The 21885-nt window shown below is 55.2% G+C and overlaps 1 protein-coding gene across 1 annotated transcript; it reads left to right on the top strand.

The window, feature by feature from the left end:
• The first annotated feature begins 3288 nt into the window (after positions 1-3288).
• On the top strand, positions 3289-20299 carry STRA6 (signaling receptor and transporter of retinol STRA6). The gene is made up of 18 exons (XM_032700709.1): positions 3289-3470; positions 7927-8077; positions 10357-10435; positions 10902-10987; positions 11128-11267; positions 11412-11578; positions 11735-11860; positions 12599-12666; positions 12789-12865; positions 13748-13809; positions 14083-14263; positions 15274-15349; positions 15424-15557; positions 16715-16832; positions 17013-17114; positions 17882-18045; positions 18548-18685; positions 19322-20299. Exons 2-18 carry the CDS (start codon positions 7953-7955, stop codon positions 19498-19500), a joined length of 2022 nt encoding a protein of 673 aa, XP_032556600.1. The 5' UTR covers positions 3289-3470; positions 7927-7952; the 3' UTR covers positions 19501-20299.
• Positions 20300-21885: the final 1586 nt, after the last annotated feature.

The raw sequence follows: 21885 nt of genomic DNA, 5'->3' as shown, positions 1-21885 counted from the left end.
GGTGGCCCTTCTCTAAGACAGCTCCATACTCCATATAAAAAACCACATTCCAAGCTCTTCACGCTGGTGCAGGCTTGAAACAACAGGATTATCCTTGAGGGGAGCGGACTGGGGGATAAAACACCATCTGGGACCCTGCGGCGTAAGATTTTGGTGGGTTTTCTTTTCCCCCTTAGTATGGGAGCAGCCCAGGCACCTGCAAGGCATCCAGCCAAAAACTGCTCCAAAATGCCTGCCTCCAAGAATCCCTTTGGCTACGTGCATGGGCCATGGATGGAGTTCAAAAATAAATCCTATTCTCCCACACCTCCCTGGAAGCACCAGTTGTGTGTCCTGGACCTTCCTCAGTTTCTCTTTGGGGAACAAAGACATAGGTTGATGGCCCACCTGGAGGAATTGTCCTGAACATGACCTTGACTCATGGATTTAACCTCCCACTATGGTGAGGATGTCAGGATGAGGATGCTGTGGAGATCAGGATGAAGAAAGAAGGCAAATGGGTCATAATTCAGAGGTTTGGGGCACTGAGTTGAAGTAGAAGAAAAGGGTGCTCTGAGTGGTGCAAAGCCTGAGCTGGTGAAATGAGGAGGGGGAGTCATTCCACTGCCAGTCAAACCAATGTCTCCAGGGAAATGCTGATGGGTGGATTGCTTCCTTGGGAGGGCTGAGTGCATAAATGCTTTCAGTGATGCTGGAGGAATTGGTGGCTCTTTCCCCTCATGGGTGGAGACACAGTGCTCCCACAGCAGAGCTGTGCTGGAGAAGGTGGTTTTTCCCAAGATCCCAGGGATGGCTTGAATTGATTGTGTGATGCTACTCTGAGCTGCTCCACCTACAAATTCCTAGTAACTTGGGCTGCTGGTCTCATCTGGAGGTGTCACCATGTGCAGCTGGGACTTGCCCCGGCCCCCCTTTGTACCCCATGCCACTGAGCTGGGCTCTGCTTCCCTGGGGCTCAGCAGCAGGAAGAATCCAGGAGATAAAACTGGTGCCTGTGGGAAGGATCATACCCTGATCCTCAGCTCCCAAATGCTCCTGAAAGTTTCCTTTGCCTCAATTAAAACCCTTCCAGGTTCTAATGTGGGGAAGCGGGAGCTGTTTCATCCTTAACTAGCCTGCTTAATTTCCTCCCTGCCCTTGTGCAAACACATTACAGAGCCATCACTAATGACAACATCATCAAAGACTAATTTTCCCATAATCTAATCTAAGGCACGGCTCATTCCTGCAGAGTTTTCCCAGCTGTACCAGAGACACACGTGCAGCACGTCAGGGGGTGCCACCCCCTTTGTGTTAATGGGGCATACCCGGGGCTGAGACCCTCCTTTGCCCCCCAGAAAGGTGAATACCAGTTTCCACGGCTGTGTTGGGTGTGAGGCTGATTCACAGGATTGTGTGAGGTCTGTCTGTCTTGGCAGCCTGTGGGTTTTTGTTCTGTGGGATGAAAAGGTCCCCGATGGCTGGAGCTCTGCCTGCGTAATGAGCTCAAGGTTTGGGTCTGGAAAGCTGAGTGTTCTGGCCACAGGTGTGTTTGGGCTGTCCTTAGCTCTGTTTCTCCATGTGAAATTCCTTTTCCTGAGGGAGAGACCCCCACTAGCACAGTTGGGTTCTACCTGGATCTCAATTCTGCAGCTCCTCACCCGGTGTTACAAGATAAAACAGGCTCAGGACACCAATGCACACAAAGAGAGGACATTTCTCCAGAGACTAAGAAAAAGGGATTTCCTCATCCTTGGAAGTGTTCAAGGTGAGGTTGGATGGGGCTTGGAGCAATCTGGTCTAGTGGAAGCTGTCCCTGCCCAGGGCAGGGAGTGGAACAAGATGGGCTTTGAGGTCCCTTCCAGCCCAAACCATTCTGTGATTCCATGATTTGGGGGAGACCTTATCATGTGGGGCAGAAGTTAAGGATGCCTGCAGTGAGGGGTCAGTGGTGTTGGAAGGGCTCTGCATCCTCCAGCTGCTGCACAGGACTGGGAGAGGTGTGAGAAGCAGGAAAACCATCCCATCTCCGTGCTTATCCAGCACAAGCTGCAGCACCTTGGGATGCCACTGACCTCCTGACAACCACACATCCCAGGCTTGGGGCTGGTTTCCCGACAGCCATTTTTGAGTTGATAATGCAAAACTCCTGGAATACCAACTCTTTGTAGGGTATTAGAGTGCCTCGAGGTGTTTTGGTAGCTACAAAGCCCTTCCAGGGCTGGTGTGTGTCTATGTAATGGTCACTTTATGAAGATCAAGATGGATATTGCTGGCATATTTTTGTCTAGGAGGGCGGAAAAACTCCTGTGACTCTGAATTTCAGCCCCTTCCCTCCCTCCCAGCTGTTTTCCCAGTCTCTCAGCTTTCCCAGGAAGCAGCTTTGGGATCCAACAGCAGTGTTTCTTATTTAAAAACAATCCCAGGGAAAGGAAAAAGAAAACAACAAACCCTCAGGTCATTTTGTTTAGTGTTGCCACAAGGTTTTGGCTAAAAATTAAGCTAAATCTTCGACCCTAATTAGTTTTCCTTTGCTTGGCTTGCTGTCACATGTGGGCTGTGTGTGTATTTGTCCAGATTATATATTTTTTCCTAAGCTGGTGTCTCCTGGACTGTGTGGGAAGGGTGTGTTGGCCAAGGGGCAGGTGGATGAGAGCAGTGGTAAAGCTTCCTGTTGCTCCCAGCTGCTCCCACCAGCCCCTAGGGCAAAGCATCCCCCAGTTCTTATCCCAAAATGTTTTGCATCCCTTTCCCGCTGCTGTGGGACCATCACTCTGCACCCTTGGCATTTTCTGTTGTGAGCCCTGGGCAGGATCCCACCATGTCCAAGGTGGTGGTGTCCCCAAACCAGGGATGCTTGTCCCCAGGGATGTTTGTCCCCAAGCTCTTCACTCACCAAAACTTTCCTTCCCAGTTCCCAGCTGCACTGGGTGAGGGAAAAACCAAATAAAGCTGCAAGATTTGGGCGAAGGGTTGGGCTCGGCTGATTTACACCCGTCAGGAGCTGGTCCTTTGTTTTATCCTGGGAGGAAGGAGAGACGTTTTCATCCCGAGGTGGACATGCAGCAGCATCTCTATCCCTGGGTTTCCCCCTAAATTTCAGCGTGGAGGGAGCAGTTAAACCCCAGCCGAGCCGGCGGAGCGCTGTGGAAGAAGGGGGCTGGCTCAAGCTGCCTCCTCTCCCGAAAAGCTCTGCCGAATCAAAGGGAGAGCCGAGCACGGGGTTGGTTGCTTTTAATTTTCTAAACCCCAGGGTGGCCCCCAGCCAAGGCCTCCTGGCGATGGAGGGGATAAAGTTCCCTGAGCCACCGCGAGCCTCCGTTCACTCGCCAGTGCTCTGAACTTTGCGTTTGGGTTTGCATGGCTGCATCCACGCCCGACCCCCGCCAGCCAGCGCTTTAGGCCCCGCTTAGCAAGGCCACACTGCTCCAGAGACCCCTGCCCAGCTGAGCCTCTAGGTGCCTTCCAAGGAGGTGGCCGACTGGAAGAAGGTAACTTTATTTTGGTCTCTTTTCCTCCTTTCCCACCTCTTTTCTGTTGTTTCTTCTTCAGACTTGGCGAGGCGGGGGGTTTATGCCGCGGAGCTGATTGCTCCAGGTTGTAAATGCGGCTCCTGTTTACTTACAGAGAGTCAAATCCTGCTCTGGGGGGTGCAGACCCCCCGCCAAATCCCAGCTCTGCCCTTCAGCAGAGGTTTTACCTCCAGCTTTGCTTTTCCTGGGGGATGCTCCTTCCCCCAGCAGCAGAGGAGCAGAGGTTATAGGGTGCTCTGCCTTGAATTCCCCCAGCACTGCTTCCAGCGCCGATGGATGACTGTGCCAGCAGGTTTTGCTGTGATCCTCCAAACTTTTCCCCTTTCCTGGCTTCTGGGGGTTGTGAGCAGCAGGTGCTGCTGCCTTTGATTTGAAATGAAGAACCAAGGATGGGGGGTCAGGAGCCTAAAAATAAGCTTAAACAGCCCCCTTGGCTTAAATGTTTAAGCTGCCTTTGCTTTTAAAATGCAAAAAGGGGCTTTTTTTGCCTTTCTGGTGAGTTTGTTTATGATCTCCGCTGTGGATTTATTATCTGCAAGCTCCAGCTCTGCAAAGGGAGAGGGATTGTGAAGCATTGGAGCAGCTCCACGGCTCTCTCCGGGTGGTGGAAGTCGAGGTGCTGGAGGGATTTAGAGGGGATGGGGGGCGGAGGAGCCGGGGGGTGGGGTGGGGACGGGACTTGGATCAGCTGAGAACCAGCCGGAGCTGGGAGGAGGGAGGAAAATGTTGTCACAATGGGATGAAACACTTCCTCCGGACCCTTCCCTGCCCCCGGGGCTTTCCCGATGGGATAAGGAGAGTTCACCACATATCCACTCATCAGGCTTCCCCCCGAATCCACTCATCAGTGCAATGAGTTCAGCGTTCTCAGCACCCTAGGGCTGAGCCTGTCCCCGGGGGGAAGGGTGGAGAGCGACTTCCCGGAGGCCCCAGCATCCAGCTGGAGGGTCCAGGGTGTGTGTGGGCTCCTTGTCACTTGTGTTTGGAGAACTTGGAGACAGCTCCGCTTTTCCAGAAAGTCTTCAAAAAGCAAGGGCTGGTTGGGGCATCTTTGGGGCTTGAAGGACTCCAGAGTCACTGGTGGAGGGAACAGATGGGACCAATTGTCCCCTTGTCCCTCCCAGCTGAGCACAAGTGGCTGCAAACTAACCTTTCTTGTCTCATTTTTGGGGCTAGAACACTGAGTTTAGTGGAGTTTGGGGCTGTGGTTGGCTGCCTTGGTTTGTGCCAATGACAGATCAGGCTTTGCCTCTCCAGGCATCATCTGAAGCTGCTAAATCCACCTTTAGGAAACCCATCCTCTTTTTGACGCCCTCCAAAGCCACCCCTGTGCCACCTGGCTTTGCAGGTCCCGGTGCAGCTCCTGAACAAGCAATTGAATTAGAGGAGGTCTTGCTTAAACAGCCCCCCTTCTTCCCCCGGCCCAAGGGCTCCCTGAACAATTGTGAAATGAGATCTTTATCATTTTTATTAAAAGCTGTACACAAGGCATCACCATTAGGCTGGATGGGAGGAGGGAAGAGGGGTAATTCCCTTATGGCTCCCTTCCTCCCCTCCCAGTTTAATTCATAGTGTTGGGATGCAAAAGCTCCCCAGAGAGTGATGGATAGTGGGAAATGAAGAATATGAAGGAGCTTTATTGAGCCCATCAATCTCGGGCGAGGCTGCTGCGATCAAAGGCCCAGCCTGTTTCGGCAGAGGTTACGCAGAGGAGCAAAGAGATCGGGTTTCGGGGAAACCCGGGGCATGGGGGGGCTGCAAAGCCAGAGAGCTCCTGGCTCAGCCCCCGCTGGAGGAGCCAGCACCCGCCGAGCTGGGTGGAGAGCTGGGGCCCTGCCCTGGCTGGGGATGCTGATCCCGCTGAGCTTTTGGCACACCTGCCTCTCCTCTCCTGGGACACCGGGATTTGCAGCCTGAGCAGGAATCATAGGATGGTTTGGGTTGGAAGGGACCTTGAGGATCATCTAGTCCAACCTCTTTCCACTATCCCAGGTTGCTCCAAGCCCCGTCCAACCTGGCCTTGGACTCTCCCAGGGATGGGGCAGCCACAGCTTCTCTGGGCAGCCTATGCAAGGGCCTCACTACCTTCACAGTAAATAGGGAGTTCCCTGTTCCATGTGAGGCTGGAAGCCCTCATGGAATGCTTTTCCCCAGCCAAAATGCCTGCCCTCAGTTAGGTCTCTCCTCCAGCACCTGGCAATAAGAGATGCACTGGTGTCCAGGCTGGGATGTCCCTGTGTCACACCATCGTGGCTTGGCTGATGGTGTCCAGCACACAGGTTGGAGGCTCTGAAGCACCTCCTGGTTTCTCCAGACCTTTCACAAATGGTGACCCAGATGTTGCCACCCTGCCTGGTAGACCACAAGAGGAGACCATCTCCTGGAACAGGACAGCGCCCATCTCACGAGGATGAGTGGGTGGAACTGGAGGACGTGAAGATCATCACGTGGTGCTGGGACAGTGTTGACTCATCCTGGTCCCAAACCCAGACAGGAATGGGCAGCAGAGCTCTGAGATCCAGGTGTGTGTGATACTCCAAGCAGGATGTTTTGGAAGGGGACATGACACACCACCCAAGGAGATTATCAGTTCAGTCTTGAGACACTGCTGCCTGCCTGCTTAGAGATGTGTGCACCAGACATCTCATGGAGCCTTTCTCTCCATCCCTTCCTGCTTTTCTCTGGCCTCCATGTCCCCAAGTGGCTGCAAATCCAGGCATTGGCAAGGTGGCATCAGTGGTGGATCACAGTGATAATGTTGCCTGGCTAGGCTGGTGGGAAGGTGCATCTTGTCTCTGCCCATTGTCCTTCTGTGGGTGATGCCAGGGGGAGGAGAAGGGGGCACGGACAATCCCAGCGTGGCTTTTGGAACTGATTCTTTATCCTGATGCTGCATTCTCAGGATGCTCTCCCATTCCAAGGCTGGCATGGCTTGCTTTACCTGTCTAAATCCCATCCCCAGTTTTCAAACCCTGCCAGCCTTTGGTGACCCCACAGGAGGGGAATGGGGCTTCCAGACCTGTGTGTGTGTTGCCATGAACTTTACAGGCTCCTTCTACCTTTTTAACGGAGTGCTACATTCCTGGGAGGTGAGGTCAGAGCTGCTTCCCTGCACAGGCGAAACCAAGGGATGGCTGGAGAGTCGATTCCTTGAGGCTGGGACACTCAGGGGTCAGGGATGGGGGGCTGGGATCCATCTCAGTTGGATGCTCTCCTGGGGTTGGGGGCATCCATCCTTCCATGGGATGGTGGTGGCATCTGGATTGGAACCAAAAGGTGGAGTGGGAGGATCTTCTTTCTAGCTGAGTTTTGGTGCTCTGGGAAGGGAGGTGAAGATCCCAGGCCTTACACCCTGACATAGAGAGAGTCCCTGGAAAACCTTGGCTGGGGGATGTGATGTCCATCGGGCAGCGTGGCCATGGTGACAAGGTGACAAGTGCCACTTGTCTGTCAGAGCCAGGGCTGCCTGCAGGGCTACAGCCCTGATCTGGGGAATCTCTTTGAAGCTGTGCTGGACCCACCACGGTCCCTGGTGAACACCAGCTGTACAAACAACAGCCCAGAGCAAAGCTGCTGGCTCAGTCATCCATCTCCCACCCACCCCACTGAGGAGCCCTGTGGGAGTTCGGTGACATCCCCGAGCTGTGGGATGGGGTTTCCCAAGGTCCTGGGCTGTTCCCAGGGCTTGGAAGCTGCATCAAGCATTGCTGCCTGGCATTTGGAGACGTCTTTGGGCACTGCCTTTCTGACAGCAGTGGTAGATGAGGCATGTTGCAGCTTGTGCGGTGTAGCTCTGGGACAGCAGCGGAGGGTGTGGGGCTGTCCGAGCCAAAATCATCAAAAAATAATTGGGAGAAGGAGAAATGAGAGCCTGTTGGGTCTGGCACCACGGCAAATCCTCCTTCCTTTCTATTGCTGCAAAGGGAGAGGGACTGGGGGAGGCTGAATGTCACGGGGAGCATCTGGTGGCACAGAGGGACACTGGGGACACAGATCGCAGTCAGATCTCATCCCCCTTTCAGCAGCCGAGCCCAAAACTTGACCCTTGCGCTGGTTTTCAAGTCGTCGGCGTAAAAACTGTTAAACAACCCAAACAAAGGCTCCAAGTCTATCAGCGTCCCGCGGCGGGCAGGGAGCGGCCGCAGTGATTAGGTGTGCCCTGAGCACTCGGGATGTGCGGCGGGGGAGGGTGTTCGCCCCTTATCCCTCCTCCGAGTCCAGATAAAAGCTGGATCCTTGGGGCACAGCCGGATTTTGAAAGCTCCCGGTCCTTCCCCGGCTGCGGGAGTGACCCGAGAAGATAAAGCCTCCTGGCTCAGCGCCTCCATCCTGCATTTCCAAGCGCCCAGGACGGCCCGCCTTGTGCAAACCCGGTCACCTTCTGCCTCTGCTGCCTCTCGCCATCTCTCTCCAGCCCACAGAGGGAGGAAGGAGACGGCCATGGCAGCCAACGGCTCCGGTGGGATGCACGATGCTCTCCTGGACAGCAGCCTCGTCAGCGATGACGACCTCCTTTCCAACTGGTACATCTACGAAACCATGGAGCCGGCTGTGCCACAGGATGAGTAAGTGTCCAGCCCCGCTGGCAGGTGCCACATGTCCCCCTGTCCCTGCTGGAATGGGACAACCTCCTCCCAGCTGCTCTATCCCCTTTCCACAGAGCAACATCCCCAGAGCAGCAGAGCCAGGATTTGTGCCTGGGAGAGGTGATTTAAGAGGCTCCTTTTGGCCCCTTAAATTGCTTAATTTCTTCCCAGTGCCCCCGGCAAAGTCTGGGTAAATCTTGCAGTGGGGATCTCTGCTAATTACCCTCGCTTTTTCTCAGCTTTCCCCAAAATTCAAAGTCAAGTGCATGGGGTTCACCTTCTGCCCTGACTCCCTTGAATCTCCCAGAGACTTTCCTGGCTGCTCTGACTCCATGATTCTGGGTTTGGAGCCACCCTCATGACACAGCTTTAATCCCGTCCCAGTTCTCTGCCAACATCCATGCAGATTTTGGCTGGGAACGAGGAAAGTTGGCAGCACAGCCCAACCTACTTGGACACTCTGACAGGTTCCTGCATGGCACGGTGACCCTGAATAGGTTTCTTACCTGCAAAATAGGGCTGAGCATCTCTGGGCTTGTATGGATGTCCTCTCCCCCTCCCTTCAAATTAGTGTATCCATGGGTCCTGTAAAGCCTATTCCCTCCCCATCCATGATGATCCACTCGTTAACTCAGTGTATTCCAAAGGGCAGTGCTGTGTTTCTCACGGGGATGGGACCCCAGGGCCCAACCTTACAGCAAAGACCCAGGACTTTGTGCCCTCATGGTTGAGTGCCCTTCCCAAACACAAGAGAACTCCTGAAGGGAGGGGAAACTGAGGCATGGAGCAGCAGGGCAATATATCCAACATGTCCCCAAGGCTCAAAGTCGGGCATCCCAAGGCCCATCTATCAGATTCTATTGTCCCTCTGTTGACTTAGTCCTCCATGGGTGGGTTTTTGATGCCCCTCGAATCACTGTTACCTAATCCTGAGGATAACCAGGAGGGGATCCCAGCATTGACCAGCCCAAAGGGTTCCTTCTCATCCCTTATCTTTCTCATTGTGAAACAGCCTTTGAAATCTCCTTGCTCAGCCTTGGTTTCCCCAGGTGAAGCCCCACCTGTGTGACCTCCACCTTCGCTAGAATCTTTCCAGAGATATTTTCTGGGTGTCCCCCAAGCCGTGGTCAGTGAAGGGATGGAGGCAGCACTTGGGGATTTGCCCACATGGTGGCTTCTGGATGCTCTGGATTTAGATGCTGAAGCCTTGGTGATATCAAAAACATGTTTGGTGTCCCTGTGCTCTCAATCATGCCAGGAGGATTTCCTGAGCCTGGATATTTTTGGACAGCAGGAATTTTCTGGTCTATCCAAGACCAATCACTGGCAACTGGTCCTATAAAGCCTTTTTGTGGCAGGTTGGTGACAGCCTTGGACATATGATGCCTGGAAAATTCCAATTTCTCTATCAGACCCTTCCTTGCAGGCTTACTCATGGGAGCTCCCATCTCTGCCCACCCCATTGGAGCTGTGGAGTTTGGGAGGGCAGAAGGGCTTTGGGGGGGTGTCTTCCCCTGTAAGATATGGGGTTCAGGAGGTTCCCACATGTGAGTTATGGGGTTTAAGGGGGGTTCAGCTCTCAGGCACAGGGATTTGCTGCCCAGCGTTGGGTTAGGGTGTCTGGACACAGTCGTGCCTGGCCTTGGGGAGAGGAGGAGGGCTGTGCCAAAGCAGAGATTAAGGGATGTAACAGAGGCCAGGAATGAATAAATAAAGCCAAGCCTGACACGTCTGCTCGGCTGACCTTGGCTGAGGGGGAGCAGCTCTGGGACCCCAGGCAACCGTCTCCTCCATCATCCCAAGCTGTGGGACGGGTCCCTCTCCCATGGGAAAGGCATCAAAACGTCCTACAAGCAGCCTCCCAGCTGGAGTGCAGTGCCTTAGGCAGGAAGAACTGCTGCATTCCCTGAGAAGCCAGAACCAGAAGGGACATGGGTGTAAAAGAGGCAAAGGCAGGGTGTCATCCATCCTCACTGAACTGTTCTGTCTCTGTGTCCCGGTACATGCAGGAGATTACCCAGTCCCTGGGCTCAGCTTGAGGCCTCTACTGGGGGTTATCTCTCCCTCTTGGTCATAAAATCATCTCAGGAGGGTGACTTCATCCCTGGTTACTGAGGGTTGTGTAACCCAGCACTTGGGAGATTTATTCCAGGCAGACATCTCTGCTGTGCCCTGTGCATGGCTGTCACCCCAGCACCTTTGCTTTTCCCTTTTGGGGTTAAGAACAACCACACATGATTTTCCCCTGCTCTTTCTAGCATGTTTCCTGCTGTGATCCCAGACTGTGAGCCCACTGTTTCTCCCAGAATGTATCACATCTGCATGGCACCCATCTCTGTAAGTACCTGACAAGTACCACTGGGTGAGTTATCTGCCCCAATATCCTGTTTGCTGTCCCCCAGTTTGGGTCATGCCCTCTCAAATATCAGGGCTGAGCTCTGCAGCTGGAGCTGGGATGCTTTTGGAAAGGACTCACACCTCTCCAGACCTTGTTCTGTACCTGTAGTCAATGGAAGGTTTTGATTTATGGTGGGACTTGATGATCTTGGGTGTCTTTTCCAACCTCAGTGGTTCCATAGTTCTATGATTTCCTTTTATTTTTTTCCCAGTATGTTCCCTCTGAGACACTTAGAGCCTCTAACTCCTCCAGGCAGGTTGAGAAGTGCCTGTCCCTCCTTCAGCCATGGCTGGGTTTAGAGTGTAGGGTGGAAAATGGTGTCTCCATGGAGGCTTCCATCACACAACATCATGCCCCAGACTTCCCCTCCGTGTATTTACTGCTCCTTGGTTGTGTTCCTGGCAGCTGGCCGTGCTCCTGGGCTTGTCCTTGCTGGTGAAGCGCAGGCGTCTCCACCAGAGCTGCTGGAATGGTGTCCCAGGACTGCTCAGGTACCTGGGCCCTGCTCCCCAGCCCTCAGGGTCCCTGTCACCGTGCAGCCAAGGGGGTGGTGGGAGGAGATAAACCAGCTTGGCGAGGGGACACAGTGCCCACAATCTGCTGTCAGGCTCATTCCTTCCTTGGCTTGCAGCCCAGCCAACTTTCTGGAAGAGGAAGGCAACCAAGGGCTGGTGGCTGCGGTGTTTGGCATCCTGTTCTCCTCCCTGTGTGTGCTGGTCTTGGACAGAGACCCTCTGCCATTCATCTCCCACTCCTCCCAGAGCACCCGGGGTAAGGCCAGCACCCTCCTGGCCCCTCCCCATCCAGCCCAGGGGACACCCTGAGCATCCTGTTCACCCTGGTCCATACTGACGGCGCTGCCTTCTCTTGCGTGTTTTGCTCTCCCTTCCCTCTTCCCTCCATCCCACCACCCAGAGTACTGGAAGATCATGGCTTTACTCTACTACCCAGCCTTCTACTACCCCCTGATCGCCTGTGCCACCGTCCGGCACAGGCTCAGCTACCTCGTGGGCTGCCTGCTGTCCTGGTGCCACTGCGTGGTCCACATCTGGCAGAAGGTGGATTGTCCCCAGTCACCAAAGGTGTGTGTCCCACTTCCTGGGGAAGGAGCGGAGAGCTGGCCAAGGCCTGGAGGTGGCTTTCTCACAACCTCCTTGGAGTGACACCGTGGTGTCACCTGCCCGGGGTTAGACCCCTGGGCTGGGGTGGTGCCATGTGACATCTCTGCTCCCCCCCAGATATACAGGTACTACTCCACACTCTCGTACATCCCCATCATCCTCTGCCTTGTCCTGTTAAGCCTTTGGTATCCAACCCTGCTCGTCAGGAGCTTCACTGTCCAGGAGGAGACCTTGGATAAGGAGGTAATGAAGACCCATGGGGCAACTCAGGGAGAACCCCTGGAGGGACCAACATGGTTCTGGGGACTTTCCTGCCCTGCTGCCTTGGGGAATCAGGAGATCTGGGGTGCTCCCAATGCACGTGTTCCCCATTTTGCTCAGGCACTGGAAGTGACTCTGTTTATATCACTGGATTTGAAAAGGGAGTGAAAAATCCATCTTTGGAGTAAACTCCTTAGTACAAGAGGCTTAAGGCATCAATGCTTCCCCTTCAGGCTGGGACTGGGGTCGCCTTGTTTTCCCAGCAGGCTGGATAATCCCTGGCCCTTTGAGAAGTGCCAGGGCTTTATTGGGAAGGGAGGAGGAAAAACCTACTTCAAAACAAAGGAAAAAGCCAGCCCAAGTGTGGCCTGAAGTGACCCCCAGGCACTTACTGAGAGCTGGCTGATGGGAAGGAGAGATTTCAGCCGTCCTACCGGTGTGTCTGGTTTTGGACTGCTTTGTTGATGGGAACAAGGCAGGTTTGTTTCCACCTTTGCTGTACCAGAAGATTTGCTGCCCACATCTGTTCCAACATATTCCTTGTAAAAATGAGGGCTGGAAAGCCATCACCTGCATCTCATACAGAGATGCCAGTGATGGGTAGGTGGCCAGGGGTAGTAGAGCAAGGAGATGGGTGCTGGATGGGATGCAGATGCTCTGCCCTCCCCAGCTCAGAGTTCCTGTGCTGAAATCAGGCAACTTATCACTGCTTTCCTCAAGGTTACAGGGAGAGGGTATTACAAGAAGTACCTAAAGGCTGTCCTATCCAAACGCCCTCGGAAGGGAAGGTAAGGATGGCACCTTCCCATGGCACTGCCAGTTCAGCAAGCACCTGTGTCAGCCCTGCAATGGGACAGAGAGGCTCCCTGTCCCAAAGGACACGCTCTTCACCCTGTCCTTCCTTCTCCAGCTCCGCGAAGATAGAAGAGAGCCTCCTCTCAAGGATCCAGACGTATTTATGCTCCTACATCTACACTCCTGAGGAAGGTGGGATGGGGGCTGCTCTCCTGGCCGCAGCAGCAGCTCGGCAAACAGTCTGCCTGCCCTTCCCCGGGGACAGCAAATGCCTTTCTTGGCTCCTGCCCCAAAGCATCTGTGCCATGGCAGCTGCCACGCGCCACGCGAGCGACGCCTCGGCTCGGCACAGACCACGGCCCTGTGGGGTGGGGACATGGACCCCCTGCCCCCCCGGGGGACATGGGTGGGCTGAGGCAGTGAGGTTCAAGCACAGGTTGTGCCAATAGCACAGAATCATGGAATGGCTTGGCTTGGAAGGGACCTCAAAAATCGTCGAGCCCTGGGTGGGCAGGGACCGGCAGGGACACCTTCCACGAGTCCAGGTTGCTCCAAGCCCCGTCCAACCTGGCCTTGGACACTTCCAGGGATGGGGCAGCCACAGCCCTAGCCTGAGCTAGGGCCTCACCACCCTCACAGGGAAGAATATAAACAGCCTGGTGCTGGATAAGGCTGTGATAAGGGAATAAAATCTGCGATAAGTGGATTAAATCCCTAATAGACCAGGAATGGGGAGCTATGCCTTGCTCCCTCTCCCATGGAAGAAGCAGGGGGTGTCCCAGGAGGTGGCAGCCCAGGGGCCATGGCATGCAGCTGCTGGCATTTGGTGCTGTGGGCACAAAAGATTTCATGGAAAAGGAGGATGGACCCATAAAGCCAAAGTACAGAGAAACCACTCATAGCTACATATCCACACAGGATTTCCCTGTGGAAATCCCGACTAATATTAACCATCCTGTTTCAGTGCTTTCCCTGGGGCATTTGCTTTTGCTGCTGGGTTGGGTGGACCTGCAGCCAGCTCCCTTCTTCCCCCATGATCCCACATCCTGGCTCCTGTCTGGTTCTGCCTTATAGGTTTCCGGATCCCCCTGAAGCTCGTTGTGTCCATAACCATGGCTGTGATCGCCGTCTACCAGGTGATGCTGGTGATTAAATGCCAAGCAGACCCCCTTCCCTGCCTCCTGGCCACGTCCTCTCAAGGCAGAGGAGCCCAGAGGTCACTGCCATGCCACAATTTTGGCTATGGGAACAGCATTAACGTGCCTCAAGGAATTACCATCCCCCGGCTGAGCCGCACCAACCGGCCATGTGCTCCCAGGGCTCAGCCAGCCCTAAGTCTTTAAGCCAAGGTGATGGCTCGGCAGTGGGATGCCGTGACCCGGGGCTCACGTGTCTCTGCTCCTTCACAGGTCGCCCTGCTGCTCCTGGTAGCCTTCGTTCCCACCATCCAGATCGTGCGGGCGGGAATGACGAAGGACGTCGTGGTGTTGTTGGTCCAGTTTGGCTTGGTGCCCTCAGACAACCCGGCTGTCCCAGGTGACATGGAGAAGGAGCTCAGCATTGTCAAGCACTACCTGTGGTCGCTGGAAGGTGGGTTCCCAGCCAGGTCCCGCATCCATAGGTGGTTTCTGGATGGTTTCAGAACTTAACCGGAGAGATTTCTAATCCAGAGCACGGTCGGTGATAAGGCAGCTTCCAGAGGGACTTCGGAGCCAGCTGCCAAAGCCCCAGACATGAAAGGTGGTGGTGTGAGCCTGGTGCTGTGCCAACTGCGAGCAGCCGCTGCGTGCCAAGGCGGGCAGGGCCGGCAGGGAGAGCGGGCAGGGAGAGCAGGCAGGGAGAGCAGGCAGGACCGTCAGGGAGAGCGGGCAGGGCTGGCAGGGAGAGTGGGCAGGGAGAGCAGGCAGGGAGAGTGGGCAGGGCCGGCAGGGAGAGCGGGCAGGGCTGGCAGGGAGAGCTGGCAGAGAGAGCAAGCAGGGCTGTGCTGCAGATGCTGCCCTTCGGCTGCGGGCTTTGATATGTGCTGGAATCGAGCAGATGGCCCCTGGCCCCCTGGATAATTGAAAGCCTGGAATAGGGTAGCAGGGATGCCACCCCTCCCTCCACAGCACTACCTTGGGGTACCACCTGGGAAGGTGGGTTGGCCCCGGGAAGGCTTTTTATGGCTCTTCCTGAATCACCAAGCCTCTCTCATGTTTTTTTCCCCCCCTGACATCTCCATCCCTCCTACCAGACTTCCTTCCCCCCCTGTTGCTTTCCCCCCAGCATCCACTTTTCTGAGAGCACCTTCCCAGGCTCTCTCCATCGCACCACCTGCTTATCACAGCTTGCTCCAATGATTTTTCCAGCGCTGGACCAGCCTAACTGCTTGGATTTCCCTTGACAGCTTGTCTTTCCCTTCCCCTGTCTCATCAGTTCACATATGGAATTTGGAGATCCCTGTGTTGCAAAGGAGGGAGGGAGGGAAACTGAAGTGTGGTGCCACGCAACCCCATAACTCAGCCCCTGCAATGCTCCTTAGATACATTTTCCAGTAAAATCCCATTCCTGGGGCTGGCCACAGACTGGCTGATCCAGCCTTGCCCTCTGCTCCTCCACAGTGTGCTACATCTGCTCACTGGTGCTGTGCTGCCTCCTGACCTGTGCCATGCTCCTGAGGACGCTGGTGATGCACAGGTATGGACGGTGTCCCTGCTCCGTTGGCTTTGTCCTTGCCACCGAGCCGGGATGCAGCTGGACTCTCTCCCCAGGAATAACCTGAAGGCACTTTACCAAGGGGCCGTGCTGGACGTGTTCTACAAAGCCCATATCCTCCGCCCATCCCGACAAGCCATCGTCTGCTGGATGAGCTTTGCCGGCTTCCAGACAGCTTTTGCCTGCTTGGGTAAAGGATTCTGGGGGCAGAAGGAGGCTGAGGGGTGGTGGATCCCCACCTTGCACAGTCTATCCCAGAATTAAGCATCTCTTCCCCCTTTCTCACCCCGTTTCGCAGAGGGATGGCTGTGAGGCTTTTGTTCCCCTTTCCCCAAACACAATCTGTCCTTCTGCGGGAAGGACCATGCTGAACGCCAAATGGTCAGGAATTAAAATAGGAAGGGGGGGTGGGTGGGATGATGATTCATTTTGGCTCAAGCCCAAATATTTTGATTTGAGAAGCTGTCGCAGAATCTCGTGCAAGGGACTGTTTATCCCCCACGAGTCCTGGTCATTCTGGGTGTTCCTCACTGCGCACCTTCCCCATCACAGCCCTCATCTCCCTGCCTGGAAAGGATAGGCCACTGCAGGGATGGGTGGAGGACAACAAATGAGGTGTAAATCTTTACCCCACCATGGTTTGGAGACATTTTAAGGCCTCTCTGCCCCATGGGAGGTGACTCTGCTCGTTGTCTGCCAACAATCAACTGTATCAGCACTCCGAGGTCAAGCAGGGGAGTCAGGCTCAGGCTCCAGGGGTGTGATGGAAGGACAGGAGTGACCATCCCTTGGGAAAGCAGACCTGTTTTGCGGGCACACTGCTGAGCTTAGTGCAGAGGTAGGAGCTGGGGAGCCCCCCAGGAGCTCCTTGCACCAGCTTTCCACGAGCCACCCAGTGCTCGGTGCATCCCTGATAGAGCTGGATCTCACCTCCTTCTTACAACTCTTGGATTTCAAGTGATTAAAGTAAAGCAGGGGCGGTGAAGCACCAGCTTGAGCACAAGGAACCACAGTCGCTGCTGATCTTGGTGTGATTTATGATTAGAAATCAGAGCTCAGGCTGGATTTTATGATGAGACATCATAGTTGCAGCCCCGAGTGATGGCTCTTCTCAGCGGGGATAATGTGGGGAGTGATAAGAAAGACTGAACTTGTAATTAAATCCTGCGCGGAGCATCGTGTTCGGAGTGGGGGAGGCAGGTAAGGATCTCACGGGCATTTTATGGGATTAAAATGAAAAGCATGTTCAGCATTGAGCATGGATCTGGGGAATGAGAGCAAAAATGAGAACTGCTTCTCCATCCTCCCCCTCCATGGTTTCTCTCTCTCTCTGTGTCTCCCTCCCAGGTCTCCTCATCCAGCAAGTGATCTTCTTCTTCTGCTCAGTGGTGTTTGCCTTCCTCGTTGTCATCCCACTCCAGTACAGCACGAGCAGCCCCTTCTTCACCGTCGTTCAGAACATGTGGTGAGTGCTCCCAGCCCTCGGGAAGGGGTGGAAGACCTGAGTGGGTGCCATGGCCGTGGTGTGCTTTGGGGTGCTCTACTGGGGGCTCTTCCAGCTTTGCTGGACGTTTCTGCTGCCTGGGATGGTGCCTCATGCGTGGCACCCTCCCGGTGTCCAACCTGTCTCTTCCCTCCCGCCCAGGCCCTTCTGGTTGACCCTGGTGGTTGCTGTCATTGTGCAACATTTGGCAGCTCACTACCAGTTCCTGGAGCAGCATCCCCTCCGGAAGGAGCTCACCAACAGGTATGGGGACATGGTGAGCCTTGGGGGCAGAGCTCACCCTCCCGAGGTCCAGCACTCTAAGACTGTGTTAAGTTTACACATGTCCCTGGTGTGGTGCCCACTGGATCATGAGCTCAAGGGAATTCGAGGTGTTTAAGTGGCTTGATGCTCCCAGGGAAGTTTCTTTAGATGCTTTAGAGGGCCACAGTCCATTTGCAGCCTTGATTTTGGTGGGGGGAAACTGGTGAGGTCTGTGCCCTGCCCTATCACCTCCTGAGGAAGTCCAGATCCACCAGGATCAGCTAGACCAGCTCAGTTCTGGCAGCAGATGTGGTCACACGTGGTGTCACAGCCTAAGATGTGTCACAGCCTTACGCTGAAGGCCGGGGTGATGGATGGATCTCAGTGTCCTGCTCCATCCACCAAAGGCACTTCCACCACCTCCACCACTCACCCGGCACAGCAGGGAGGCTGCTGTGGGCTCTTCTGGCCTCCATGGGAACTGGTGCCCTCCATCCCAAACCTTTGTTTGATTTCTAAGTCTTTGAAGAGAAAAGGAGACCTCATGTGTGCTGGAGGCCAAGCTCTGAGGTCCTGATAGTGCTCTGAGAGCCTGGAAGGGTGTTTGCCTCTCTCCATGGGATGGAGACACCTCAGATGGAGACCGTGTCTGCCAAGGAGGGAGGGAAGGGAGGGAGGCTTATTTTGGCAGGTTTCTCTGGCAGGGAAGGGCTGTGCTTCCCATCCCATGGTGTTTGTGTTCCGTGCTCTTCCTTCTCCACCCACAGGCGAGCCCTCTACATAGTCACCTACCTGCTCTTCCCCATCAATGTCCTGGTGGGTGTCCTGGCTGGGATGTGGAGGATGGTCATTTCTGGCCTTTACAATGCCATTCACTTCTGCCAGCTGGACATCAGCCTGCTGAACCGGGGCGTGGAGACCTTCGACCCAGGTAGGGCATGGAGAGGGTCCCCCTGCAGCCCCTCTGGGAACATGGGAGCCCTTCTTCCACCCCTGAGCTCCTGGGGGAGGTGGTCTGGGGCTCCTCCGCTGCCTGGAGCTGCCAGGACAGAGAGTGGCTTCAAACCACCTGTGTTCAGAAATGGGAAAACTGGAGCAAGTGGCTTCTCCCGATGCCTGCTTGGTCCTGCTTTTCTATCCCAGAAGGTGGGTGATGCCCTTCTGGGTTTCACCAATGGCCAGACCTCCTTTCCACAAGCAGCAGACCCCCATCTCTCCTGTCCTAAAGGCAACAGGAAAGGGACCTCAGCCCTACTTTTCCTGCTGGGATTTTGGGAACAGAGTTCATCCCCAGCATTGAAGGCAGTGCAGAGCTGGAGCCTGGCAAACAACCCTCCCCTGTGCTCCAGGGTGGGAGGGACGGGGGGGGGGGGGGGGGGATCCAGGAAGTCTGACCCCACCAGATGCATTGACTATGGGCTGTGTCCCCCCAGGCTACCACACTTACTGCCACTATCTGAAAATTGAGGTCAGCCAGTCCCACCCGGTGATGAAAGCTTTCTGCTTGCTGCTTCTCCAGCCAGCCCGGCCAGAGCGACCAGTGGCACCTCAGCCCAGCCACGTGGAAGAGGGTGAGACCTTCCCACCTTCAACCAGGGGGAGGCACAGCCATCACCGTGGGGTGGCAGCAGGGCCTCCTCTGTGGGTTTGCTGCTCCTCTGGAGATGCTGGTGGAGTTTGGGGTAAAGGGACCGTGGAGGGTTGTGGTTCTGGTGACCTTCCTTGAACTGTGGACATCACATCACAATCTCCATCACAGGAGTTGCTCCTGTGCAAGGGCAGGATGAGGCTTCCAGGGGTGTGGATGGAATCTTGGCAGCCCCAGTGAGATGGAGCTGGGGTTGAGATCATAGAAGCCCAAAACAGTTCGAGATGGAAGAGACCTTAAAACTCTTCTTATTCCACCCACTGCCATGGGCAGGGACACTTTCCACTATCCCAGGTTGCTCCAAGCCCCATCCAACCTGGCCTTGGACACCTCCAGGGATGGGGCAGCCACAGGTTCTCTGGGCAACCTGTGCTAGGGACTCACCATCCTCACAGGGAAGAATTTCTTCCCAATATCCCATCTAACCCTGCCCTCTGGCAGTGGGAAGCCATTCCCCCTCGTCTTTTCTCTCCACGCCCTTATCCAAAGTCCCTCTCTATCTCTCTTGGAGCTTCTTTGGGTACTAAAATCATTGCCCCCCATTCCCATGTCCTTCCAGGCATCCAGCTGATGCAGCCCGAGCGGACGCCCCTGAGCAGAGCGCGGGTGAAGCGGAGCCGAGCCCGCTGGGGGTTGGCTTACACGCTGCTCAATAACCCCTCGCTGACGGCCTGCCGGAAAACCGCCCTCTCTGACCCCACGGCCAACGGCACCCAGCTCAGCCCCCCCAAGCCCTGACCTCCAGAGAAGCCCCCCCCCCTCTCTCTGCCTCCATGCACGCTCCTGTCCCGTCCCGTTCCTGTCTCCTGTTGACTCTAATCCTGCACCGACAGGAGTTTTGGGCACCCCTTGCCCCTCTCCAGCCTCCGGACCCTTTCCGGCGGTGTTGGGGGCTGGTTTTTATCTCTAGGTCCGTGCTGAGCCACTCCCAAGGCCCAGAGGTGGAGACAACTGGGTCACCTCCAAGCCTGACCTGGAAGGAGATGAGCCAAGCTAAACCCTTCCGGCATCTCAGAGATATTTTAGGAGTCACTCCTGCAATGAGCCCACCCGTTCTCAACAGCTGCCTTTCCGACATGTGGCAAGGCAGGCAAACCCCCCAGTGCCAGGGCATAAGGAAGGAGGGAGAGGGTGTGTGGAGGGATCCTTAACCATCCTGAGCACAAGGAATTACCTGCATCTCAACGTGATCCCCACTGCCAACCCCCTCCCCAGCTTCTCCCTTTCTGATCCTGGCTCCCTTTGGGCACTGCACCTAACCCTGGGACTTGCTTTTTTTCCCAATTCTGTGAAGGATAAAATCCCATGTGCCCCTGTTCTGGGCTATGAGGCTGCAGAGCTGTTTGTTTTCTGTCCGCCCCTGTCCTCTCACCCCCCAGTGCCTCTTGTTGCCACCCCCTTCTGTTCAAAGCCAGCAGCTCCCAGGGCGGGTGTCCCTCCGAGCGAGACGAGCTTGAGTCTGTAGGAACCAGTTTCATACCTCGCTTGGATGTGCCGAGTCGGGGAAGGTTAATAAATCACATACCTCATTCCTACACTCGGGGTGTCCTTGGTCTCTTGGATGTTCCCAAATCAGGCAGGGGGGACATGAAGACCATCATCATCCTGTCTCCAGGGGATGGTTTGGACTGACCTTGCCCAGCAGAGACTTTGTGGTAGATCTGCTTAACCAGGAGGTGATGGGATCAAATCTGCGATCCCACTTTAGGGCAATTTTAATGCAAAACTGGTCACTTTGCTCTCCCTTCATAACATTTGGCCCCTAAACTACAGCTCCCATGAAGGATGGGAACTGAAACAGGGCAGTTTGTGGGTAAAGCACCAAAGGGAGATGTGCAAGGTGTTGCTATGTCAACTTTTTCTACAGTTAAATCCTTGAAATCCTGCCTTTATGGGCTGGAAGGATGCCTGTGGCAGCAGCAAGCAGAGCTCTTGGTAAGTTCTCCTGGTGGCTCCTTCCCTCTCAACACCATCACAAACACCTCAGCCTTGCTAAAGCAGCCTTTGCAGCCCACCCTGCACTGAGCAGGGCTGCTGGACCATCCCCTTGCCCCGGGCATCTGCTTGGAAGGAGGTTTCCAAGGACCCTCCTCCCTCTTGCCAGGATGTTTGCAGGACCTCAGTGTGGTTTGGGGGGACTGAGGTTGAGCCCTGTGCTTTGGGGTTTGCTTGGAGGGTCCTGAGATCTCCCCACAACACTGGGGTGGGAGCCACCCTTTTCCACAGCAGTCTGACCCCCATTCCTTTCTGTCCCGGGGAAGACAGGGGGGTCTCTACCTTCATCTGCTGCCTGCAGGTGCCACCCGGTGTGCTTGGATGCTGGAAATGCTGTCGCATCCGCTGCCCACCAATCAAACGTGATTAAAGTAATTGCATTTGATCACTGTCTGGCACAAGCACAATGTCACCGAACGGGGTGACAGCGGTGCCACCGGAGGCAGGTCTGGGCTGGTTTCTTTCTAAGACAGCAGGAGCCCAAGGTGCAATTCCTGCCGCGTTCCCAGCTCTGGGGTTTGAGGTGTGCGTGCCTGGTTTGCACGGCAGAGCGCGGGAGAGAGGGGTGCTGGGTGTCCTGGGTGTCCCTGAAGCACCTTTCCCTTACAGCCCATCCCAACCCACCTCCAGCCTCCCAGGCACTGAAGGCAGCCTTGGTAATCCCTAAAATCTTTGGCAGCTCAGGGCCATGGGTGGAGCTGGATTTCAGCATCTGTTTACACAGCCCTGCCCCAGGCGTCCTGGAGATGTCTTGGCTGGGGCCCTGGTGAGAGACGACAGCCCTGGGAGGAAGACAGGAGGTGGCTACATGGATTTGCTTGTTTTCTTGGACATAAACAGTGCCCTGGGGGAGGACTGAGCTTTTCTTCTTCGGTGGCTTCACACCTCATCTCTAAACCCCCAACACTGCCGTGACTGTGGGGAAGCTCTGCCCCTGTGCATCCACATCCCTCTCCACCCAACCCCTGAGCAGATGGTGAGGTGGTTCAGGGAGCTGATCCAGCTGCAAATGACCCTTAAGGAAAAACCGTCTGCATGGGGAATGGAAATTCAGGTCTGGCTTTGCAAACAGGAGGGATGGAGTGTTGTGTTATCCCACAGTGGGTCCAGATAGTGATGCCAGGTGTG

The sequence above is a fragment of the Chiroxiphia lanceolata genome, chromosome 12 (genome assembly GCF_009829145.1).
Source record: "Chiroxiphia lanceolata isolate bChiLan1 chromosome 12, bChiLan1.pri, whole genome shotgun sequence".
Taxonomy (NCBI): domain Eukaryota; kingdom Metazoa; phylum Chordata; class Aves; order Passeriformes; family Pipridae; genus Chiroxiphia; species Chiroxiphia lanceolata.
Note: the sequence above shows the minus strand (reverse complement) of the source record. Positions and strands in the feature narration are given on the sequence as shown.

What these genes read in the sequence shown, in the direction of transcription:
- STRA6 (XM_032700709.1), top strand. Translation starts at nt 7,953, where the DNA reads ATGGCAGCCAACGGCTCCGGTGGGATGCACGATGCTCTCCTGGACAGC. An exon ending in TCTGCATGGCACCCATCTCT is followed by an intron (nt 10,436 to 10,901) that starts GTAAGTACCTGA and finishes TGTTCCTGGCAG; the next exon opens with CTGGCCGTGCTCCTGGGCTT. An exon ending in AGGAGACCTTGGATAAGGAG is followed by an intron (nt 11,861 to 12,598) that starts GTAATGAAGACC and finishes GCTTTCCTCAAG; the next exon opens with GTTACAGGGAGAGGGTATTA.